Source organism: Macaca mulatta, chromosome 2, assembly GCF_049350105.2.
Source record: "Macaca mulatta isolate MMU2019108-1 chromosome 2, T2T-MMU8v2.0, whole genome shotgun sequence".
Taxonomy (NCBI): Eukaryota; Metazoa; Chordata; class Mammalia; order Primates; family Cercopithecidae; genus Macaca; species Macaca mulatta.
The window spans coordinates 9,878,049-9,902,807 of record NC_133407.1 but is presented as its reverse complement, the minus strand read 5'-3'; the positions used below and the strand labels follow the sequence as shown (position 1 = coordinate 9,902,807).

General features: G+C 39.0%; 1 protein-coding gene and 1 long non-coding RNA gene across 28 annotated transcripts in view; one reads left to right on the top strand and one right to left on the bottom strand.

The window, feature by feature from the left end:
- The window catches only part of LPP (LIM domain containing preferred translocation partner in lipoma), a 723,625-nt gene that overhangs the window by 587,245 nt on the left and 111,621 nt on the right, over window positions 1–24,759 (top strand). For all 27 annotated transcript variants that reach the window (XM_015132425.3, XM_077991214.1, XM_077991207.1 and 24 more), the window contains one exon: window positions 16,585–16,754. In XM_015132425.3, coding sequence (XP_014987911.2) covers window positions 16,585–16,754 — 170 coding nt within the window. The remainder of the gene's footprint in view (window positions 1–16,584; window positions 16,755–24,759) is intronic.
- The window catches only part of LOC114676211 (uncharacterized), a 163,210-nt gene that overhangs the window by 47,166 nt on the left and 91,285 nt on the right, over window positions 1–24,759 (bottom strand). The gene's annotated exons all lie outside the window — the stretch shown is intronic.

The window sequence follows — 24,759 nt, the reverse complement described above, 5'->3', positions numbered from 1 at the left end:
TCTTACCTTTCACTTTCTCCACATCCAATGTGTCCTCTTCAGCTGTGTATTTTGAAACAACTTTTGAATCTGTCCCCTCCCCCTAGCTGCACTGCCAACTGCTGATATCATTTTTTGGAAACAAGTATAATGAAAAGAGCGTATTCTTTAACATCGAGCAAACTAAGGTGCAGATTTTAGCTCTGCATGCATTCATTGTGTGATCTTGGGCAAGTTATTTAACTGTTCTGAGCCTCCTTGTCTAAATGTGCAGATAGAAGAAGATAATGCCTACCTGATAGGTGGCATAGGAAAAGGTCAAAAACATTATTTTCTACTCCCATTGCTCCCCTTGCCTGAAATATTACAATGGCCAAAACGACTGGCCTCCCAACCTCCTTTCCCCTCTTCAGTCTTTACATTATAGCTAGAGATTTTGCTAAAATGTGTATATGGTCATCCCATTTTTTACTTGAAACTGACATCTTCTTGCCTATAAAATACATTTTCTGTTTCTTAGTCTCATGTAGGAAATCCTGTTTAGTCGGCCTTGGACTCCAGTCAGATTTTCCTCCCATCCCTACCTGCCCTCTTGCTTCTGAATGTTCCACACTTCATTCCTCTCTGTTAATTGGCTTTTCCTTTACTTAAAATGCTTTCCCCCTTCCTGCTTCTCTACTCAGGTAAACCATTCTCCTCTCCTTCATAACTTGAGTCTCCTTTCATCAGCATCCCTTCCCCAATTTGAGCCCATTTTCTAGAAAGAATTAATAGCTTTCTTATATGAGTCTCAAGGTATTTTTGTGTGGTCCTCTAACAGCCTTCATTTATTTTATCTGGTAATTATAGATGTCCATTTGTTCTAGGGAAAGCAGGTGTCAGGTCTTACTCATCTTTATATTCCTGGTTTGACATACAGGGCCTGATGTCTAGTAAGCACTTGATATCTGTTTATTTTAATGTTTATGCCCTACATTATGCATCACAAGTATTAAACATTGATGGGTGCTCTGTAAATGTTAAATTGAGTTAATTATTTTCAATCTTATAGGAAGTTACATAGTGATTCCTCTATTCATTCGTGAATTTTTGACAATCCTATATTAAGAGTTGCACTTAGAATGGGAGTTCCATGAGGGCAACAGCACTTCTGTCTTACTGCTGTGTCTGCTATGTTGGCCCATAATTAACCACTCAGTAAGCCTTTTGTGAAAACAACCTTAATGAGTCTTCCACCTCCAGTCTTTTGAATAGGAATGGATTTAAAGCTGATCCCTAATACATCTTTCAAACTTTAAGTCAGTAACTTTTTTACACAAACTTTTTAAAGTTGATAAATCCCTCAGAAATTATTCTGAGGAAGCTGATGGGATAGAAATGAAACAGACTAAGGGGCTCTAGGCAATCACCGCTCCCCGTCATTCTCCTTCCTCTCTTGGTGGGGATCAACAGAGCAGGATCCTCAAAACCATGGAGTTCTTGGGAGCTTCCTTTGAAAGCCTCTAATTCTGTTCCATACTCTAATTTCCAAAAGAGGGAACTGAGGCCCATAGTGGTTAAATGCCCTTTCCAAGGTTACACAGCTATACATGGTAGTGCCGACCCATGTCTTCTGACTCTCATCCCATTGCACTTACAACTAGCCTGCATGTTCCCCTTTTCCCATATTCCATACATAGCATCTTACACTCTAAGTTTTTTTCTTTAATAATGATCTTCTCTTTTCTTTAAGAGACACCATCACTCCCAGTTGTACCACTTGCACCAGGCTAAATTATTCCTCAGCGTTTACCCCTTTCAGATATTTATAGACCATCATGGCACTCCCTGGTCACCTGTCAACTTCCTAATATGTACATATATGGTTTCTTTAATCTTTCTCTTCAGTCAGCTTCTCTAGTCCCTTAATCATTTGTACCATTCTCTCTCTAATGCCTATAAGGGAACTGTTTGAATATAGTCCTATGGGAAAAGTAATCTCAGCATGTTGTAACAGGGAGCAGAAAAACATGCTGAATAGATGAAAGGAACAATCTACAGGTTAATTAGTAGTATGGCCACAAATATGTGCACAGTTTTGTTTCAGAAATAAAGCAAGCTGTATTTGTTGTAACTATCTCTTCTTTGAACTTAACAGAATGCTGATAATGCCAAGCTGTGTTTACAGTCCAAATTTTTGCTAAAGACCTTCAACTTTGCACTCTCCCTGTGTGGTATCTCTTGCCCAAGACAGAACTTCAAATAAAATCACATAGGAGCGGATGCAAGAAACCGTTACTGAGCTTATCTGTTTTTAGGCAGTTTCTGTGGACTTACATGGTTTCTGGGAGCTCCCTATAAGCCTTAGTAAGGGAAAGCTCTTGACTTACCTCACTAGTTATTAGGGATTTGGATATGTGTTTACTAAATATGATAATCTAAATATGGAAACTACATTAGTACAAGAGGAATCACCCAGAAACATACTCTACTGGCATAAATAAAACATTACCTATTGCCCAGTTTTCTCATTTGTTTCATTTTATAACTTTTATAACGTGTCAATAAGTTTGAGGTCTTGAAGGACTGCCCAGAAATCACCACAGAGTGGATTCTCCTTACCCTCAATCAGCCTTAATCAAAATTTAGCTTGTGTGTTTATCCTATAAAGTTTATCTCATAATAAAAACTGAAGACTAGGACGGTCCTTAGAAAAACACTTGATTCGGTGTATTTATGTTATAAAAGGGAGTCACAGAGAGAAAATGTGGCCAGCCCAGGTACATGGCTTCCTAGACAATGTTCCATTTCCCAGAATTTTCATTGGTCCAGAAAGTGTCCCTTCATTCCCAACCAAATCCTTCCTTATAATGCTTTCCATGCCTTTCTTCTGCTGCTCTCTCTGATGATCTCACAGGTCTATAAGCTCTTACAAGTAGAAATGTGATTTCTTGCTGTGTTCTTATTATAAAGCATTGCCATGCAACTGAGAAGTTATGAGAGCTAGTGGATTTTATTAGAATGGAATTTAAACTTTTCTACTTTAAAACCCAGTGATTCTGCTAATCTGGAGGTAGCAAAGAAGGGTGATTATTTTCTCTCTCACACAAAGTAAGATTGTGAAGCAGCTTATTCTCTGAATGAAACAGGAGAGGAGAAAAGTAAGAACCTTCTAATGTTTTATTCAAATGTTAACAAAGAAAATTGAGAAGCGTGTTTCCTTAAAATTGACACCATTTTTATCCCAAACATTCTGGTAAGTGATAGCAGCTGACTGTGCAAGCTTCTATGGAGAGAGAGAGAATTTTTCCAGGAGCATAGTCCCAATGGGAAGTATTACCTAAAAGTAATACACTAATCACTTTCAATCTTGCATATTCCACATACTGTGTGCACACATATGTGTATTAATAACTGTTCCCTAGACGTCACTTCAGCGCTCAGAGAGCTCAGTGTTGCTATGCAAGTGCTGGAGATGGAATCGGATGCAGACTACGGTTTTGCAATGAGAATTCTTCAGAGATACAAGAATGGAAACGGCCTTAGGTCCTGCCTCATGGGTCTCCCCCTGAGCTCCAGTGTAACATCAGGTGTCAAATATTTGTGACCCTATCTGCTCACTCCACTGAGAATCTAATTGGCATTGCCAGTATTTGTGAGATGCTCATATCTTAAAAATCAATCTACTCAAATCAGTCTTGCATTCTACCTTGTGGATTTTACATGGAAATTTTTCGGAATGCCATTGCTGGGTGGAAGCCCCAGATATATAAGTACATCTGTTCCATTGTACAGGTGACTTTTATTAATATTCATAAGAAAATTTATTTTACAGCAGTATATTTTAGAGGAATTCTTTGCATTTTATTTGTATGTGTGTATACTTATATTATTGGCAGGATACACACACACACATACACATATATACGCACACACATATGCATACATATATATATATATATATATATATATATATATATTTGTATCCTGCCAGTAATACTTTGAGGTACCTAGGGCTGAGATTACTATTTATCTTCCACCTATTGCTCAAATGGGTAAAATAGCTTACTCAAAGTCACAGATCATATATATGGTGCAGCTGGAATCAAAACTCAATTATTCTATCTACAGATTTACCACTACTTGAGTAGTTTGTGGTGTTTAAAAAATAATAAATAACAAGCCGGGCGCAGTGGCTCACACCTGTAATCCCAGCACTTTGGGAGGCTGGGGCAGGTGGATCACCAGGTCAGGAGTTCGAGACCAGCCTGACTAACATGGTGAAACCCTATTTCTACTAAAAATACAAAAAATTAGCCAGGCATGATGGCGTGCGCCTGTAATCCCAGCTACTCGGGAGGCTGAGGCAGGAGAATCACTTGAACCTAGAAGGCAGAGGTTTCTGTGAGCCAAGATTGTGCCATTGCACTCCAGCTTGGGCAACAAGAGCAAAACTCTGTCTCAAAATAATAATAAGTAACAAAGCTAAGCTGGAAAGATTCTGTTAAGTGAATGTTATACATAATACCAACGTATAAAGCAATCATTTTATTACTGGCTGTGTTCAAACAGGGACCAGAGCCTTGACTTCTTTTGCCTCAACACAGCTCTGCAGAACTCACTCACTACACCATATCCTGCTGCTATTCCTTTGGTTTCCAGAACATGCAGATGTACAAATCCAAAACACCACAGTGTTTCAGAGAGAAATGGCATGACTCTACTGGTTCCAATTGTAATGGAGTTCACTTGGTTCTGTAGTCATACAGAAGCCATGTTGTAGACTTAGTGTCTCCCGTGCAATACAAAATCTGCTGTTATGTAGAAGGAGAAATTCGTCACGATCAGGCAACAGCGCCTACTAGTGGGAAGAAACTAATATTTGAGGTAGGACACCTGGGAGATAGCTTTGTGCATCTTGAAAGAGTGCTGTACTGAGAGCCCAAAGGCTCTCAGGCCTCATCTCTTCTGACAGCTTGCTATGACATCTTAATCAAGGAATTGCCTCTCTTTTTCCCTTTGTTCTGAGTCTGTAAATGAAGAGGTTGGAATGGCTACTTTCTAAATTTTCTACACATCCTATGACCCTTTAAATCCTCTTAACAGTGTATTATGGGTATTTTGCTACTAAACAGTGAAACAGAATCCCGAGTAAGACGAATTGGCTTCCTAAGGAAGTAATGTGAGGTGAGAATAGCACCATCTTTGGGGCCAGCTCCATTTATGCAGGTAATATAGTATGGTCCAGCTCAAAGATCACTAGACCGGGCTGACTTGCATCTCTGCTACCTACTTCTCAAGTCATGTACAAGGTTATTCCTGTGTTAACTAATGTGTTGAGAAGAGGATAATTGTCTCATTTAGCTTTTAGTTGTTATAAGATTCATAAGAGAATCTAGAAATTTTGAAGTTTTATGTGAAACTGCAAATTTATTCTCAGTCTTTATATATCACAATTTTAATTTAGGTTAATTATAATTTTTATTTTCCCCTTTTTGTTCTATATTCTAAATTCGTATCTCCCATGGAGGCAGGTACCGTATGGACAAAGTCTTTTAGTAGTCACATATTGTTTTCGTCCATTTTGTGCTGCTATAGCAGAATAACTGAGACTGGGTAATTTATAAAGAACAAAAATTTTTGTTATCATGGTTCTAGAGGCTGGTAAGTCCAAGATCAAGGCACCAGCAGGGTTCGTTTTCTGGTGAGGGCTACTCTGTGTTTCCAGTATGGTGCTTTGTGCTACATCCTCACATGGCAGACAGTGGAAGAGCAAGCCAGCAGAAGGCCGCATGAAACCGATTTCACAAAGGGCTTTATCCCATTCATGAGGGAGAAGCCAGTATGGCCTAATCAGTACTTTTTAATAACATCACAATATCTACTGCTGAATTTTGGAGGGAACCGATTCAAATCATAGCACACATCTTTTCTAAGATGGAAAGGGTAATATGGTCATTGGAGAAATACTCATTCCTTTGTATATTGGTTTACTATCCAAGCCAGGTGTGGTGGTTCACGCTTGTAATTCCAGCACTTTGGGAGGCCAAGATGGGTGGCTCACCTGAGGTCAAGAGTTTGAGACCAGCCTGGCCAACATGGTGCAACTCCATCTCCACTACAAATACCAAAAAATTAGCCAGGCATGGTGGCACACACCTGTAATCCCAGCTACTCAGGAGGCTGAGGCCAGAGAATTGCTTGAACCTGGGAGGTGGAGGTTGCAGCGAGCCGAGATCGTACCACTGCACTCCAGCCTGGGCGACAGAGTGAGACTCTGTCTCAAAAAAAAAAAAAAAAAGTTTAATATCCAGAGAATCTGTTCCATGTTAACACTCTTTTTTGTCTGCTTTCTTCTTTTGTGAAACAGGAAGGTAAGAGGGACACTGGAGAAAACCTACTGTTCTTTACAAAATGAGTCATAGTTCTCCATCTGCAAACTGTGGCTCCCATTTATGTCTTGGTGTCAGTATGACCATTACATGTTATCTACATGGATTCCACCTCATTTGCAACATGTTCTTCTGCCTGAGCTCTGTCCTTTGGATCTGATTTAACTTTACATGGTCTTAAGTCACACATTGAACTCTTAAGTTCTGTAGGCCACTAAGCCTTTTTAAGTTTGAGTATTTTAATTGTTAAAATGAGAGTGATTATAACCCTTGCTTTGCTGCATCCGAATATTACTGAGGGATCAAATGTGTTGATAAATAAGATAAAGCACTAGACAAATAGAAGGGATGCTTGTTGACTTCACAGGGGGAAGATTATTCTGTTGCTGGCTGCTGAGATACAGTAGCTTTAGAAACACCCCCTTGGGTTGCCTTATTATCAGGTTTGGTCTCAAATAACCAGAATAAATTTGGAGATTTCCTACCACAAAAGCTCAAAGTACCTGGGCAAATTTACCCTTTGAGTGGACCTAAGGGAAATATAGATTCCCATGAGAGAGATCATGGAGCAGATTCAACCCATAAGTCAAAAATAATTGTTGCAATAGTGGTTCTAACTGTACTTGTAAATATTGATTTTTCTGTTAGCAGATCAATCATGAAATAAATTCTAAATATAGAAGACTGGATTAAAAATTAAGACTGAGAATGTGAAAATGTCCATGTGTAAAAATTAAAGAGAAATCTTGCTTTGGCCAAAAGAAATATGGCTGTTTCTGTCAGGAATGTTCTGTGATGTAACCAAGTTTCCTGCCTGGCCAGATAATTTTAGGAATTTTGGACTTTTAAAGTAATAAGTCAGTTTAGAAAACTGGTTAGGTGGATAGATTTAAAGTCAGACTGCCTAAGCGCCAATTCCAGCTTCAATATTTAACTCTGTGGTTGTGGGCAAAGCACGTAATCTCTTTAGGCTGCCTTTTCATCCACTATTATGGAGGTAATGATAGAACCTACATCACAGAGTTGTTGGGGTGATCACGTGAGATAATACAATTAAATACTTAACACCTGGCACATAAAAAGTGCTGAATAAATACTGACTATTATCGTCACCCAGGGTTTGAAAATTTTTGTAGGATTAAGATTCAATTGTCTACCAAAAATTCCATCAGTAAAATATTGATAAATATAAATCTTAACTGACTGCCTCAGAGACATAGCGACCTCTATTTTCCACTCATTGACTGTCATCTGTAGAGAACAGTCCAAAGCATGCACCTTTCTGTTCTAGTTGTTATGAGCTCTTTATTTTGAAGTTGAGCTATATACCTCCTGTAGTTTGAAGGAGAAAGAAGTAGGTCTCATGCTGGACACCTTCTAGATGTTACCTTCTCCGAATGTCATAGCTAAGTATTTAAGGCAATTATGATCATCTCCCTCTTAGAGAAGCCTAGGAAAGGTTGCTGCAGTACTTGGCACAGAACAGAAGCTCAGCAAGTGCATTTGTTGAGGGATTGACAGAATGGCTGGATAAGTGACTCAACTAAGACCACTTATCTAGTGAGTGCATCTCCTTAGCTGCTTGTTTTGAAAACAAGGAAATTCAGGCTCAGAAAATTTAGAAAACTTGTCTAGGCTGCCAATAGCTAGTAACAAAGGCAAGAATTGCACAGCTGATTTTCTTTACACCGTGTTATATGTAACTGTTCAAAAGATACCATGTATTATACTCGAAAATGCAAAGCGGGGTTGTTTTGTTTTGTTTGTGGTGGTGGTGGTGGTGGTGGTGGTGGTAGTATTTTTGTTTTGTTTGTGGTGGTGGTGGTGGTGGTGGTAGTATTTTTGTTTTGTTTGTGGTGGTGGTGGTGGTGGTAGTATTTTTGTTTTGTTTGTGGTGGTGGTGGTGGTGCTGGTAGTATTTTTGTTTTGTTTGTGGTGGTGGTGGTGGTGCTGGTAGTATTTTTGTTTTGTTTGTGGTGGTGGTGGTGGTAGTATTTTTGTTTTGTTTGTGGTGGTGGTGGTGGTGGTGGTAGTATTTTTGTTTTGTTTGTGGTGGTGGTGGTGGTGCTGTTAGTATTTTTGTTTTGTTTGTGGTGGTGGTGGTGGTGCTGGTAGTATTTTTGTTTTGTTTGTGGTGGTGGTGGTGGTGCTGGTAGTATTTTTGTTTTGTTTGTGGTGGTGGTGGTGGTGGTAGTATTTTTGTTTGTGGTGGTGTTGGTAGTGGTGGTGGTAGTATTTTTGTTTGTGGTGGTGGTGGTGGTGGTGGTGGTAGTATTTTTGTTTGTGGTGGTGGTGGTGGTGGTAGTATTTTTGTTTGTGGTGGTGGTGGTGGTGGTGGTAGTATTTTTGTTTGTGGTGGTGGTGGTGGTGGTGGTAGTATTTTTGTTTGTGGTGGTGGTGGTGGTGGTGGTAGTATTTTTGTTGTTTGTGGTGGTGGTGGTGGTGGTAGTATTTTTGTTTGTGGTGGTGGTGGTGGTGGTGGTGGTGGTAGTATTTTTGTTTGTGGTGGTGGTGGTGGTGGTGGTGGTGGTGGTGCGGGTAGTATTTTTGTTTTGTTTGTGGTGGTGGTGGTGGTGGTGGTGGTGGTGGTGGTGGTGGTGGTGCTGGTAGTATTTTTGTTTTGTTTGTGGTGGTGGTGGTGGTGGTGGTGGTGGTAGTATTTTTGTTTGTAGTGGTGGTGGTGGTGCTGGTAGTATTTTTGTTGTTTGTGGTGGTGGTGGTGGTGCTGGTAGTATTTTTGTTTGTGGTGGTGGTGGTGGTGGTGGTATTTTTGTTTGTGGTGGTGGTGGTGGTGGTAGTAGTATTTTTGTCTTGTTTTTGCTGCTTTTCCTGAGAGTGGAAGTTGTTATCAAAAAGTTACTGTCATGACTACTGTGTGTAGATGTTATTAGTTTCGCCACGGTTGGGAACAGGGCTTGTGTTGCCCAACTTGCTGCCCCTCTTGGCCTAATGTTAAAGTTCCAGTTTCCTAGAATGTAGCCCCTGGGAGATTTGGCACTAGCCATCACTGCGTTCTAATACCCCGGAACAAACTACTCTTTGTGGAACCCAGAAGCACCCAGTCCTTGTTACAGCAATGGTTCTCAAACTCACATTCCTGATGGGAAGCTAGAGTCGAAGGGTCAACACCCAAGAGCTGCAGTGGAGGACCATCACTTTCACTAAGATCCCCTGAGACTTGTGGGGGTGGAGAAGTGATGCTGGCCCTTCCTCTTTCCCTGCAGGTGTTCATGGGTTCTGCTCCCAAACAATACTGATATAGGTCAGAATTATGATTGAATTATATACATAGAAACATGTGCTGATTGAGAAAATGGTCAGACCTGGTTCCAGTCTCAGCCCCACTGCATTCTACCTTTGAGACTTTGGCCAGGTGATGGAACCTCGGGTTTCTTATCTAAAAAGGAGAATAATTGGTTGGTAAGACTAAATGAAAGAATGTATGTGAAGTGCTTAGGACAGTGCTGAGCACAGATAAAAATGCACAATAATTTTCTGTTTTTTGTTAGGTTCCTTCACAATACATATATTTACATCAGCGAAACATGCTTGCTTTTGCAACCTTCTGTGGGACTCCCCCTCCTAATTTACCACCTCACCTGAAGGTCTAAGCTAAGCAAATCTCTATCTATAAATGAATCACATCGTGGTTAGACTTTATAACAACTTCCCCTTACCAGGAGATCACTCAGCCTTCACTTCATCTCATCTGGTTTGCTGCCCGGGCCTTTGTCCACTCATTCCTGAACTCCTGTCCCTGACGACCTTGGGGTTTTGGCTTGTCGTGTGTGTTGTGTTTTTCTTTTTTAACTTTAGCTTAATTTCTCTTTTTGGACTAAGATGTTAAAATGTTTCTTAATTTGACTGTCTCCGAAGGTGTTTTGTGTCTACCACTCATCCTAGTGGCAGTCATTGATCCTTTTCTTGTTGCGAGTGTCTGAGCGTGGGTGTGTGTGAGTGTGTATATGTATGTGTAGAGGGAAAAACAAGAGAGAGGGAAACAGACATTGGAGCCACCTTTCCCCCACTGTCCACGGACCTGTTGAACCTGCAAGCCTCTCTACAGAATCAGATCTATACAAGTACAGCGACAGAACTACATGTGTCCTACAGTCCAGCTTTTAAGATTTGATAAAAACTCTTGTATTCACAGAGCTACGTGGCAGTAACCACAGGAGACTGGATATTGCTACATTATGTAAAGGCAGAGTCCCAAGAAAATAGTGAGAACTCAGTTTGATGCATCATGTGATATGTGATTTCTTACTTTGCATGGCTATCCATTGACATTCTTTGTGGATTCTGTATTGTCTAAGGCTACAGCAGTACCATATGATAAATTCATCGGCAACCCAAAAGAAGCCTGTTCTATCGGAGTGCTTCCAATTAATATAAGTAAACCGCTTTCTCTGGCTCAATGCTACCAAAATATTTTATGAGAAAATTTAGCTGATTCTGCTCATGTATATTTCCAATGGATGGAAAGCCATTGCAAACTTTTCAAACTAAAATATAAAGACAGCATTAGGGAGAATCCTCTCTGTGGTAAAAAACAACATGTATTATGATGCCTTAGGAATTTCTTTTTTTCAGCCAACTCGTGGTTGAGCAGTCTGTCCCCAAACTGTTTTGCATGCAGATGAAACCTGTTTAGGCGATACTTGTCAGCTTTTATTCTGACAAGCAGGACAGAAATAGGCACCCCCTGGAACACTGAGTTTGACTTGACTCAACATAGAATCACCTGGAAAGTTTTAAAAGTTTCTCTCCTGTAATATCCCACCCCCAGACCAATGAAATCAGAATCTTTGGAGTTGGGAACCAGGGATCAAGATTTTCTTTTAAGTTTCCTAGATGATTGCAAGCTACAGGCAAGATTGAGTCACTGTCCTAGAATATAAGCAGCTTAAGAAACAAGTTGTCTATTATTACATGCCTCAATACTACAGAGTCCATGAAATAAAAGCTTTGGTCATAAGAAAATGCCACCATCCTAGAGCCTTCAGTTAACGTCATATGGGCCTGTCATATAAAGAATGCAAACTCATTCTGTTATCTTTTTGTGCCTTCAGTGGAAGATCATTTCTAAATCAGCTTAATGGAAACTGTGCTTCAGGAAAATAACTTCAGTAGCCATATGTAGGATAAATTGGAGCAGGTTTTGTTTCTAGGAATACGTTGCCATCATTTCACTACCCTTATATAATCTTATTGATTCAACTTTTAGAACCAAGACTTTTTTCAGAATATATTGAAGAATGTGCTTAATGGGAATGCTGATATATCATACAATTGGCATATAGAGCTTCCATTCATTATCATATTTAAAGGTACAATATTAATTTTGCTTGTGCTTAAAATGTCTATTATAATTCAAGTAGCAAGGAAGACATGAAGACAAATGTGACCTGGCTTGATGTCTGCCCATATTTAATACTTTACATTTGATGGTGAATAATGGGAAAGTTTGGGAGTATGTCATCCCCAGTCACCATGGCATCAACTCCCAAAATGGCTATGGACAGCTTTGGTCCTGCCTCAAAACAAGCACTGCTTGCAAAAGAGGGTCTGTGGCTTATTTTTATCAGTTGTGTAGTGATCACAGGAAAAACATTTTAAATAAAAAGTTTATTTTGCCATCATGAAAGAAACAAATTCATATTACCAAAAGAGAAAATAAATATGACAAGCCAGCCTGGTGCAGTGGTTCATGCCTGTAATCCCGGCACCTTGGGAGGCCAAGGTTGAAGGACTGCATGAGCCCAGGAGCTCGAGACCAGCCTGGGAAGCACGACAAGACCCTATCTCTATAGGAAAAAATTAAAAATTAGCTGGGCTTGGTGGCATGTGCCTGTAGTCCCAGCTACTGGTGGCAAGGGCTGAGGGAGGAGGATCACTTGAGCCCAGGAGTTCAAGGGTGTAGTGAGCCATGATTGCACTATTGCTTTCCAGCCTGGGCAACAGAATGAGATCCTGTTAAAAAAAAAAAAAACTTGAAAACCCATATCACACTATTCTACTTCCCTTGTTCAACCTGTAGATTTGCCTGGAATGCCACTCTTCACCCATGCCGTTCATAAAAATGACTTGTTAACATTCTAACTCTTCAGATTAGCTCCATTACTAAGACTTCTGTAAAGCCTTTCTGTTGGTAAGAGGAAGTAAATCAGAGATATCAGAACAATCAGGAAGCCATTGCAATAGCCCTTGAAAGGAAGCGTGATTAGGTAGTAGGCGTGTGGTGGAAAGCAGGCATTTCCAAGACATTGCTGAGGTTGCTGTAGATGGGAGAGCGGAGGTGAAGGGTAAGAATTGATGGCTGAATCTAGAGTCAGTACAAAGCAATATATAAAATAAGTAATAGTATATAAACACCCTTTTTTGTTTTGTTTGGAAATCTTAATTCACTGACAAAGTTCCCCATAGGCTGCCGACCCTCTGTCATAGGATCTTTTGATTGACTGTGCTCAGCATTGCCGACCAGCTCTTCACACCAGCCCTTGTCTGAGCTAATCGACTGTGTTTCCTTCGTGCTCCAATGCCTTGAAGTTCGGTACTATTCTCCTGGTTTCTCATGTTTAAAAGTGCCGAAATACTTGTCTAAAAGATGGGCGTTAAGATTGTGGTGTGCTTTTAATAATGTGTGATGTAAGTCCTTCTAGAGGCAAGCATACACTATGCTTGAGTAACTTTCTCTCCATTCTGAATCTCTCCCTAAAGGACATAGTTTGTAAATGTTTGTTCATGTGAAAAGGAAAGATTTGGGTACCTTTTCTGGCCTGCTGATGTGTGGGGCTATTTTTATTTTTTGTTCTTTGCTCTTTTTCTGTACTTGTGATTTAAAGGTGCCAGACTGGTCGCCCTCAAGGCTGGTGTCCCCAGTGTATACCAAGAATAGAAAAAATAATGAGAGGCAGCAGAACTAACTATGTCTGGGTCCAGCATATTAGGCTGACCCACTCTGGAGGAATATTCTCCAAAGCATAAAATAGATCATTCCTTAGGAAGACAGTCCATCTGTTTTCATAGCTGAGAAGGCAAAACCATGTCATGCCATCACAGAGCCACTGCATTGTTTTGGTATCCAAGCCATAGTCACCCATTCTCTCTGTGAGGGAAAACTAGAATGTGTTTCCCTCTTCCACCCCTACCTGTCAAAATTCCAACCTTGAAGGTTGGGTTCAAATGCTTCTTTCTCCACAAAACCTTTCCTGATCCCTGGTGAATGCGGTTTTCCTTCCACATTCCGTAGCACTTGCTTCTAAGACGTGTGACATGCTTTGTCATGTGACTATTGCATGTAGGTTGTCTTGACTGGGAGAGGCACTGACATCACTGAATTCATTTTTGTATATCACACAGAAGCAGAACATAGTTGTGGGCAAGAGTAGATACTTGAGGTTGAATAGTGGACCATTTCAAAGCTTATCTTTTCAGCCTGACCTTTAAGGCTTTGCTCTGGCCATTCCCTCTAAATCAGTGATTGAAGTTTGCTCCCACATCCTCATGGGTAGCTATCAAACTCTCCATAAACCATGTAGGCGCAGGTTCTTGGATTCCAGGTATTACACTTTGGGCATCATAGTCTGAATCAAAATTGCTACTTCAGCTGCTTAGTAGACTGCCATTACCAATAGTTTAATATTTAATGAGAACTACTTTTGGGGAGGGGGGGAAATGTGGTCCACAGATCCCTGATAGCCCCTCATGTACTATGTAGTGAATCTGCTTGACACCTAGAAAAGGAAAGAGTAATGTAGAAAAAGGATTTTGTTGACCTGCCTGCATTTAACAAATGTGAAATGTAAAATTATAGCTTTCACAGGAATCTAATATGCTTTTAATAATCATATGGATTGGTAATCCATTTACTCCTAATCCCTAATTCGTTTTCTGCAATGAAATGTTGTCAAAAGGTGGCATGAAGCTGTTAGAATTTAAGCACAATTTTCAAACATAGCACAGTTTTGTGTGTGTGTGGTTTTGGTTTTTTTCCTTTTCAGAATAATTACAAAAATAGTGCCATATGAAATAGTTATGTTACTGTTGGCAGGAAAGTCCAAAATGTTATCTCATAATAAAAACAGGTACAAGTTCAGTCTTGGATAAAAACTTTTAAAGTCTGCCACAAACAAATACTGTACAAAATTTTTTCATCAAATGTCAAGACTGTGGTATCAAGACTTTATAATGATATCAACTGTAGTGGTGACAGCTTAGTTTCCAATACTTTAACTCTTTTTCCAGCACTTCATATTTCTTTTTTTTTTTTTTTTTTTTTTTTGAGACAGAGTCTCACTCTGTCCCCCAGGCTGAAGTGCAGTGGTGCCATCTCGGCTCACTGCACTGCCTCCCAGGTTCAAGCGATTCTCCTGCCTCAGCCTCCTGAGTAGCTGTGGTTACAGGCACGCACCACCATGGCCAGCTAGTTTTTGTATTTTTCATAGAGACGGGATTTCACCATGTTGACCAGGCTGGTCTTGAACTCCTCACCTCAGGTGATCCGCCCACCTCAGCCTCCCAAAGTGTTGGGATTGCAGGCATGAGCCACCACACCCAGCCTTCATATTTCTTATTCCTTAGGGAAAAAAAAAAAAAAAAAGTGTATACTTTGGGTTATATTTAAAGTCGCATTCAAATCTCGCAACAGGATATAAAGAAATACTTTTCAGAGCCAAATACAACTGGAGAGAATTAGAAATAAATTTACCTTGTTTTCTCTCAGGTTGAAACATCTAGCCCTCCCATGTTTGAGTGTGAAATGGCTGTCAATCCAATGTGATGGACTGCTGAAATCAGTCTTCGGTGACAAGTCTCTCCGTAATGCTCCCTCACGTCAGATCTGTGTTAATCCTGATGCACACAACTGGGAATAGGCACTATAGCATAGTGGTTAAGAGCATAGATGCTGAAGTTAGACTGCTTAGGCTGGAAGTTAGTTAACCATTTGTGTGACTCAGTTTCCTCATCTGTAAAATAGGCATAATAACAGTACCTGCCTATACATCGTTGTGAATATGGAATGAATTATTATATCTAAAGCCCCTAGAAAAACGTCTGACGTATGTGAAGCACTGCATTTGCTATACCTTATCTATCAAAGCCTACAGCTTCTGACTGACATTCCCAGTGTTCTATAACTATTAGATAGAACTTTTTTTAACTTAGTAGAAACAAAGACTAGGAAAGGAAACTAGATGTGGACCTGACGTCTGGGTCAAGATTCCCATGATGGAGGCAGATAGAGATATGGATGCCAACCAGCATAATGCCTCTCACTGATATAAATATTTGTCTGAATTTATATTTTATTGTTATTATTTAAAGCTTACGACAGATTTTAAAAACTGAGACCTGATGTCCATATGTAGGCCAGATGCCACATTAATCAATTTAAGAATGCTGGAGCTTTGCAGAATACTCATTACATGAACAACGAGAACCGTGGCCCTGAGAGACTCAAAACCCTACAGTATATGAAACTATTGCAGGATGTGTGGATGTTCAAAGGAATAACAGACTTGGAAGCAATGTTCACTGAATTTTGATGTGTTAAAGGGTGTCAAGTCCAAGAGAGAGATAAGGTCTCAGAAGACAGAACTAGAACCATGGGGTAAGCAGTTAGAATAAGGAAGCATTATGGCTCGATAGGAGAAGGAAACTTTTAGCCTTCAAAGCGATCTAGAAATTAAAGGACTGCCTCGTGATCTGCCTGTCACAGAGGGCTGCCTGCAGAGGTTTTACAATCAGGGCTTTTGTAAAAGGAACTAAAATTTGAGTTTGGACCCAGTTATCCTATATTCTAACTGAATGTGTAGAATCTCCAAGAAGAAAGGCTCTTCTGTACTGTTTTATAGATTGTGCCTTCCACTCCAAACGTCCTGAGTCATGTTCCTTTTATACTTGCATGTGAGATGAGAGTCAGAGCACTGACCTCAAAGCCAGCGACCGGGTTCTACTGTTCCTTTCTGCAAGAACTTAGACTGTGAGACTCAACCTCCTCAGCTGCTTAATGGAAAATCCCCACCATGCCAATCTTGCAGAGGATAGGGGTGGCTGTACTGGTCATCTTGCTGGGGTAATGGGGTAATAGTACTGGGGTAATGACGGCAGGTGTGGTGGTTCTGTTGCCACTGGTGTTGTGAACCTGCTCTCTCCTCCACTTTGGCTTTAGCAGGACTGAAGTGCTCCCTGGTGTGTTCTTATCAAACCCTTTTTTTTTTTTTTTTTCCAGGCCGCTGTGCTCGGTGTGGAGAAAACGTAGTTGGGGAAGGTACAGGATGCACTGCCATGGATCAGGTCTTCCACGTGGATTGTTTTACCTGCATCATCTGCAACAACAAGCTCCGAGGGCAGCCGTTCTATGCTGTGGAAAAGAAAGCATACTGCGAGCCCTGCTACATTGTAAGTTCCAGATTTGTTCCTCAAACGCTTTGCAAAGATGTCTTCTGTGGCTGAATGGCAGTCACTCCACATGGAATATAGCCATCAGATCTTTACTTCTTCCTAGACTTCAAAATGTGTGTGTTGTATGTGTGCGTGCGTGCGTAAATTAGCATATTGTAATTTTTTTCTACACATCCCCCATTCATATGCGATCAGAAAGGTGTATTAGCGTGGGACTGCCCTTCAGTTACTGGTCTGCTGGGAAGATCATTAGTCTGTGGCTTTTAAGCATGTATGTACAAGCTAAAATTTTCTTTCTTGAAGCATCAGAAAGCTTTCCAAGTAGCTGACTCACACCTCTTATAAGATCTCACCCTACATTTGAAGTGCCCAGTATTTTCAGGGAAACTTTACAGAATCTCTGGACTTGTCAGTTCTCTTCCGGAATACTGGGCCCTTTGAGTCACTTTTTATCTACCAAAATGTTTCTTCCCCCTCTTATCCAACAGGTGCAATGATGTAAACAGGGGAACTGTTTTTTATAAAGCACCTTAGAGAGAAATGAACAATAATGCTGACTGAGCTAATCATTGTTTTCTTTTATTACAGAACACAAAACTATATTTTAATAATATCCCTGGGTAACTAAAAAATTCTCAGTCATGTTACCTTAGAGTTTTTGCAATGCTCCTTACTTAATCTACCTATTAAACTATTCTCTGTTAGAATAATTTGATGAATGAACACAGGCTTTTTTCATCTAGTGTAAGTTTCTTTGCTATCCTTCAGCATGATTTTAATCTTTGTTTAACACATGTTGATGGGAAAAGTAGTGTTTTTATTTGTTTGTTATGTAAACCCACAAAACAGTCATGGTTTGTCCGTCAGTGCCCAGGGATTTCAACATAAAAGAAACCTTGGTTTCTTCACCAAGGTATTGGGAGTCATACTTGGCTTTACAAGGTTCACATTTATTGAAGACTTTTTGGGCCTGGTTGGTATTTTCCTATAACTTGGCAGCTCTAACTCATTGTAACCTTGGGGTCTGTAGCACAGATCTGGAAGTTCGTCAAGATTAAGACTTTGTAGGATTAAATGTGGCTTTGCATCTGTCTTAGGTTCAATTTTATTTCATTTTCTTTCCAAAGGTAACTTAAACACACGTAACATCATTTCTTTCCAAAGGTAACTTAAACACATGTAGAGCCATACAGTGGTAGAGTTGGAAAAAAAAATCTTAAAATCGTTTGCGTAATTACCCTCTTTAGCAATGAGAATGCCAAGACATGGAGAGGAGGAAAGCAACTTCGTATGACCTATCATTAGTGTCAGAACCAAGGCTGCATTCCGTTATTCACACTCCACAGTCTTAGATTCTTTGCAGATGCTACGTGGTTTTCGTTTTCCTACATACAGCCACCCCTATCCTCTGCAAGATTGACATGGTGGGGATTTTCCATTAATCAACTAAGGAGGTTGAGTCTCATAGTCTAAGTTCTTGCAGAAAGGAACAGTAGAACCCAGTCGCTGGCTTTGAGGTCAGTGCTCTGACTCTCATCTCACATGCAAGTATAAAAGGAACATGACTCAGGACGTTTGGAGTGGAAGGCACAATCTATAAAACAGTACAGAAGAACCTTTCTTCTAGGAGATTCTACACATTCAGTGGAGGACAGAGCAGGTTCATAACAGTACACAACAGTACAGTAATGTACTGTTGATCTAGAAGGAGCAATTATGCACAAGGGGAAGTCTAGTAAACAAAAGCTTACCTCTTTAGAATATCAGAATATTTCAAATATCACCCTTTGAAATCTGTATTGAAAAAAGAAAGGCATTACATACTTCCTTGCCTCTTGAAACAGACTAAACCGGGTGTCATTCGCAATGGCTTGGGACCACGTCTATGAAGTTATTTATTGCCATGACCCCTAAGGTAGTGATGTTGGCAGAGTGTGTAGAGGCACCTAGGATTGTCCTTACACCAAGTAAATACATACTGCTGTGTTATTTTATAGCTCTTGTGTCTATTTTTTATCCCTTTTTGACTCCATGGTTGATTTTTGCTACTTTAATGATGCTACTGTGGCAGCCTTCTTCAGTTGTTTTGTTTCAACCCTTGTTAGCTAGAAATCATATAGACAGTATTGGGAAACAATGTAACAGGGTGGGAAGAACATGAGTTTGAATTTGGTTCCATCACTTAATGCTTCTTCTCCTTGGGAAAGTTATTTATTCTTTCTAAGTATTAGTTGCCTCATCTATATAATGGGGACGATGGCAGTTATTTTCCCCAAAGGCTCATGAAGAAGAAATGAGACAATCCTTGTAAAGCACACTGGGCCTCTTCAGGGAAAGTAGTAGAATAAATGTTATTCTGGGATTAACTTTAATGAAGTTTCTGGACCTGTTTAATATTTCTGAATGTGGGAACCTTACATGTGCGGTGAAATTCACTGGGCTTTAGGAAATTATTATAACCTCTCAGACATACTCTTCCCATTTTTACATGTTTGCTTGCTTTTCTGAGTGTGTAACAAAACTGGAGAAGGTCTAATCTGACTAAATAATAGGTTTCTGTAGTGTGTGGGTTCAAGTTTCTATCTCCATTCCAGGCATAGGATGGGTCTCTGTGATTCTGTAGGACGCCAGCCCCTTCTTCTTTGGTTTGTTGTTACTATACTATGCTTATGACAAGGAAAACTATCTGGGAGAGGTTTAATTACATACTTGGAAGAGCTGGATGAATTCAAATAATGGAAATTCTAACCTTTTTTTTTTACTTATTTTCCTCATAAGAACATTTAATCAAGGTTTTTCTTTAATGAGATCTATTTGTGGTGACTCTAAAATGTAATTTAATTCTTATCAGAATTCAGTTAAGCTTTACTCAAAGACCCTTGTTCAATATTGATTCGCGTTTAGCACAGCCCTCAAGCCCTCAGATGGATGTATCAGAACTTTAATTTCTTCTGAACTTTTATAAGTCCAATAGGCTGCATACTAGAAGTGTATGGAGGTTGAGGAAACTGGGCAAATGAAATAAAACAAGTTTGCTTTGAAGATAGTTTGCATTAAGGAGGATCCTAGAACTGTGCATCTCTCTTGGAACCAAAGGCCTTAGAACTGGAGGCATTTTCTATGTGATCCAGCAAAATTGCCTTTGGTTACACTGTTGAAAACTGATGTCTAAAAGGTATTCCATACAAACCAGAGCAAACCTAATCCTTGGCCATCAGTCAGTGTCTTTTTTTTTTTTTTTAATTGATGGAATGAGAATATTCAAGATGGTGGCTTAATTATTTTTGTATAAGGACCACCATGTTTGATACTCTGAGTTCAGGAATGAGACCAGTCTAGTATAAATTAAATTTACTTCTGCGTAAATTGGTTGTTGATCAACTTAAGATCCTATTAAAATGAAATATTTACATGATTTTGAGGGAAAATGCACCAGCAATGTCTTCAGCTTTGGTTCAATGATTTTTAATATTTTCCCGTGGTTTATTGAGTTTGTTCTTAATCCTCATGCTTAAGTAGGTATGATTAAACAGTCTGATTCAGTATAGCATTGTAATTCTCTTTAATCATTTTACATATTTTGTTTTCTATTTTTTATTTATTAACCTAATACAAATGTTCATATAGTTTTGCATTGTTAGTATTCATTTTTAACTTTTTATCTGTTTAGTTTTACATTTAGATTACACACTTCATTTTAAAACCATTTGCCAGTCAAAAGATATTGTGTGTTTTGCAATCTTTTAGAATTGTAAATAACATGCCTATAGTTAATAAAAACTTTATTCTTTATTTTGAATTACATCCTTAGCATAAATTCTTTGATTTGTATTACCAAATCAAATTTAATCTGGAAGACTTTTGTGTTACCTTGCTAGATTTCTTTAGAAATATTTTTCTAACTTAGAGAACCATCAACAATAATGAAACTATATGTTAAAATGCAATCTATCCCCTATGGGAGAAGTTTATTTATATTTTTTGAACGAATGTAATAAGCACATTATGTCATAGTTATTTTAGGTTTCTGTAATTATTAGCAAAATCAATGAGATGCTTCTCTTCTTTGGTGATATGTCTCTTGAAAGCCTAGTTTTAGTTATTCTTATATATTTGAATATGTAAACAGATTAAAATAAAGATCACTAAAACTTTGTTGGGAAGTGATATAAATAGAATGTATTTATCCTAATTCTAGCTCTCCTGGTGTGACCTTGGGTAAATCATTTAGCTCCTGAGTATCGGTGTCCTCATTTATGAAAGGGAGATATTAATTTCTTCTAGGTCTTCAAAGATAAGGAATAAGCAGTTGCAATATTTTGTATACATGAAATTATTTACATATATTAATATAAGTGCTTAATCTGATTAATAGAATTTTTATCATTGCTTTTTTTTCCATTTAGTATAATGTGATACAATATAGAAACCCTGTAAATCTGGGGCAATTTCCTGGTTGTAGTTGCTATGGAACTACTGAAATAAATAAATGTCATGGAAGGAATATAAGGACACATATTAGAAGAAGAGGTTCATGCTTTGCTTAAGAAGATTTTTTATGTTGGTGTGAATATGAAGGGCAGCAACAATGCCTCCTGCTTATGTACCCTTCTGCACATAAAGAGACAGCCTTACACATAAGTATAGTTTTAGAAAAAGAATTGCTGTTTTATTTCTAGCATTACCAAGGAGTCTGGGCCTAGGGACAAAGTGCATCCGAAATTCTGAGCAAAAGTCTGTTTACGAAGTGGCAGCCAAGGCTCCTCCCCTAAACCAGTGTTTTCCCTCACAGTGGATGGAATCCAGGTCCTAACTCTCTGACTGCAGAAGGTGGTACAGGCATTTTCACTAGAGTTGAAATCCAAATGATTAAAGGGCCTCTGGAAATAGGAGGCCAACTCCACAGGAGACTAAACACTTCAAGGTACCTGAAACTTGGCGCATTAGTGACCAACACACTAGCAGCCTTTTGCTCCCTTATGTCACCAAATGGCTACAGTTAAAACATTCTAACTTTTCAGCTTGCATTAAGAGGTAGTTTTTGTACCTCTGCAGGAAAGCTGTTCTTTTATATACTCCATTCCTCTTAATAAAATGTTTTAAAAGCACTTATGGCCAGTGCTTTATGTGGATGTTGGGAAAGGAAGCAAGAGTTTGGACTAAACCTGAAAAATCCACATGAACTTTCTTCCTTTTTTTCTAATTGCCTACCTCTGCTCTGTCACCTCCGAGGAGTGTTTGTCTGTGCCTCTTGTCTCTCTTTCTCTCTCACACAACACACACACATACACGCGCGCGCACACACACACACACACACTTTCTTCTTGATGTTACATCATCATTTCACCAGAACTCTCCCAGGAAGAAGAAAAATGGTTCAAGAAAGGGAAAAATGTGTCAAGCACTCTCTTGAGAGGTTAAGCATGTTACCCACTGGGAATAGTTATCTCTTCCATTCATACAGCCCCTTCCATTTTCTAATGCTACCGAGCATCTGTGACTGCATGCTGTCAGGCCTAGCAGAGCCTTGTGAAATAGATAATAGGGAGACTATTAGTCTCATTTTACAAATGTGGCTCTGATGTTTTCAAAGTAAATGACAAAACAAAGACTATGAACAGCTTCTATAATTTGCACTTTATTCCTTGGCCCTTGCTAACACCTGTGCTAACATTCAGCAACTAAGTTTTTATGTATTTATTTTATTTTATTTTTTGTATTTTTTGAGATGTGGTCTTGCTGTTGTTGCCCAGGCTGAACTCGAACTCCTGGGCTAAAATGATCTTCCTGCCTCAGTCCCCAAGTAGCTAGGACTACAGGCTTGCACCACCACGCGCAACATGCAACTTAATGTTCAACTGTCTTTTCTTTTTTTTTTTTTTTTTTGAGACAAGGTCTCTCTCTGTCGCCCGGGCTGTAGTGTGCTGGCACGTTCTTGACTCACTGCAACCTCTACCTCCTGGATTCAAGCAATTCTTCTGCCTTAGCCTCCTGAGTAGCTGGGATTACAGGCGCCCACCACCACGCCCGGCTGATTTTTGTATTTTTTCTTAGAGATGGGGTTTAACCATGTTGGCCAGGCTGGTCTCAAACTCCTGACCTCAAGTGATCCATGGCCTCGGCCTCCCAAAGCACTGGGACTACAGGCGTGAGCCACCGCGCCTGGCCCATGTTCAACTTTCCACGTGAAGATACTGACAGCCTCCAACTACTCAGATTTAAAATCAGGTATCATTATAGCCTTTTCCCCAAAAATTTTAATTGATAACCACCTGACTCATGCTTTCCAGTATTACAGAACCTGAAATGCTAAACTTCTACTGATGAAAAACCATAAGCCCTTGTATTTTCTTGAGCATTTGAGACCTTAAGAGGAAAAAAAAAAAAAAAAGGTTAAAAATATTTATAACAACTGACATTGACATTAACATTTGCTCAGTGCTTTAACTTTTACGAAGCACTTTTATTTTATCGTATTACCCTCTAATGATCCTAGGAAATAGTTACAGTTATTTTTGCCTTCATTTCCAGTAGCAAGAAACTGAATCTTAGAAAGTGTCAGCTTGCTCAGTTCCATGGAATACGAGTGTCAGAGCTAATACTTGACCCTAGCCCTCTGATTCCCAAGTCCGGCTATCTCTACATCTAACAGAAAACACTGGAAATCCCATTTGCTGTTGCTAGGTTACCACTTTCCTATGGTGGTAATTCTTTTTTAAAATCCTAAGTTTTTCATTAGTGTATGCCCATTAGAGAAAAATTAGCAAATAGAAGACAGGTATGTAATTCTCTTCTCTCAATATAATAGTTCACATTGTATCATGCACTTCTTTTCTATTATGTTTACCTGTGGGTATGGAAGTGTGTATATAAATGCAATCACACATCTGTATACATGTGGTTACAGACACACATACGCACGCACACACATACACACACACACAATGAGATCATACCTTAACTATCGGTTAGTACCTTGCTTTTGTTACATAACAGTATATCAAACTTTGCCTTCTTTACAGTCTCTTTTAAATATTCTTGAACCATTGAAAAAGAATATATGTCACCTACATATCCTTTCTGAAGGTTGATTCCAGGAAATTTTCCAACAGACAAATAACCTAATCAAAATAATGTGCACAGGAGATGCATAGTGAATAAAACAGTGAAAAGCAATGAAGTAAAAAAAACTCCTGGTTGAAAAATAAAGGGGCAAAGATGTAGTAGTAAATTCAGACCAAAATAAGATAATGTTAATTACCTACTAACTACAGTATTCACAGAAGACAAAATACAATTCAGTACAAAACTATCAAGCAGTCTGAAGAACATTACTTTTTGATAAATGTCACAGTTTCCAGTGAAGAATAGCCCTGAGCTTTCCTTCATTAAGTATCATTATATTGAAATGTATAATTTAAAAATACTGATGAAGTAAGAGATAAGAACGGTGAAAACATATTCTTTATAAAACCTTAACACATTCCTTTTAGTCTTTGACAAATCATAAAATGGAGTTAAATAATATGATTGATAACATTGATTTAATCGATGTACATTGATCTATGCAAACAAAGAGTTTCTATCTTCTGTCTAAAACTGCATGGAAGATTTAGAAAAACATTTATTATATCAAAGTCTAATAGGAAATTGTAGACAGTTCCTACTGTGGCAGGCAGAGTTACATGTAGCCATATAGTAAAACAAGAAATGAATAAATACGTAAGCACACTCTTGGGTTAAAGAATCTTAGAAAGTAGTGATGATGCTAACACTGCATAGCAATGAGAATGGGATGCAGCCAGCATAGAATGCCAAGTAATACTAGTCTTATTAATTGCAACAGGAAACAGAGCATATGTATTGACTCAAAAAACTAGAACGGGACAAGAAAATCAATCTTAAAGAAATCCATTAAAATAAAACATTGTTGATAAGTTGAAAAATACTGGAACATTTAGATCTGGGGATGATATTTTGAAAAGAGCAGTGAAATAAACAT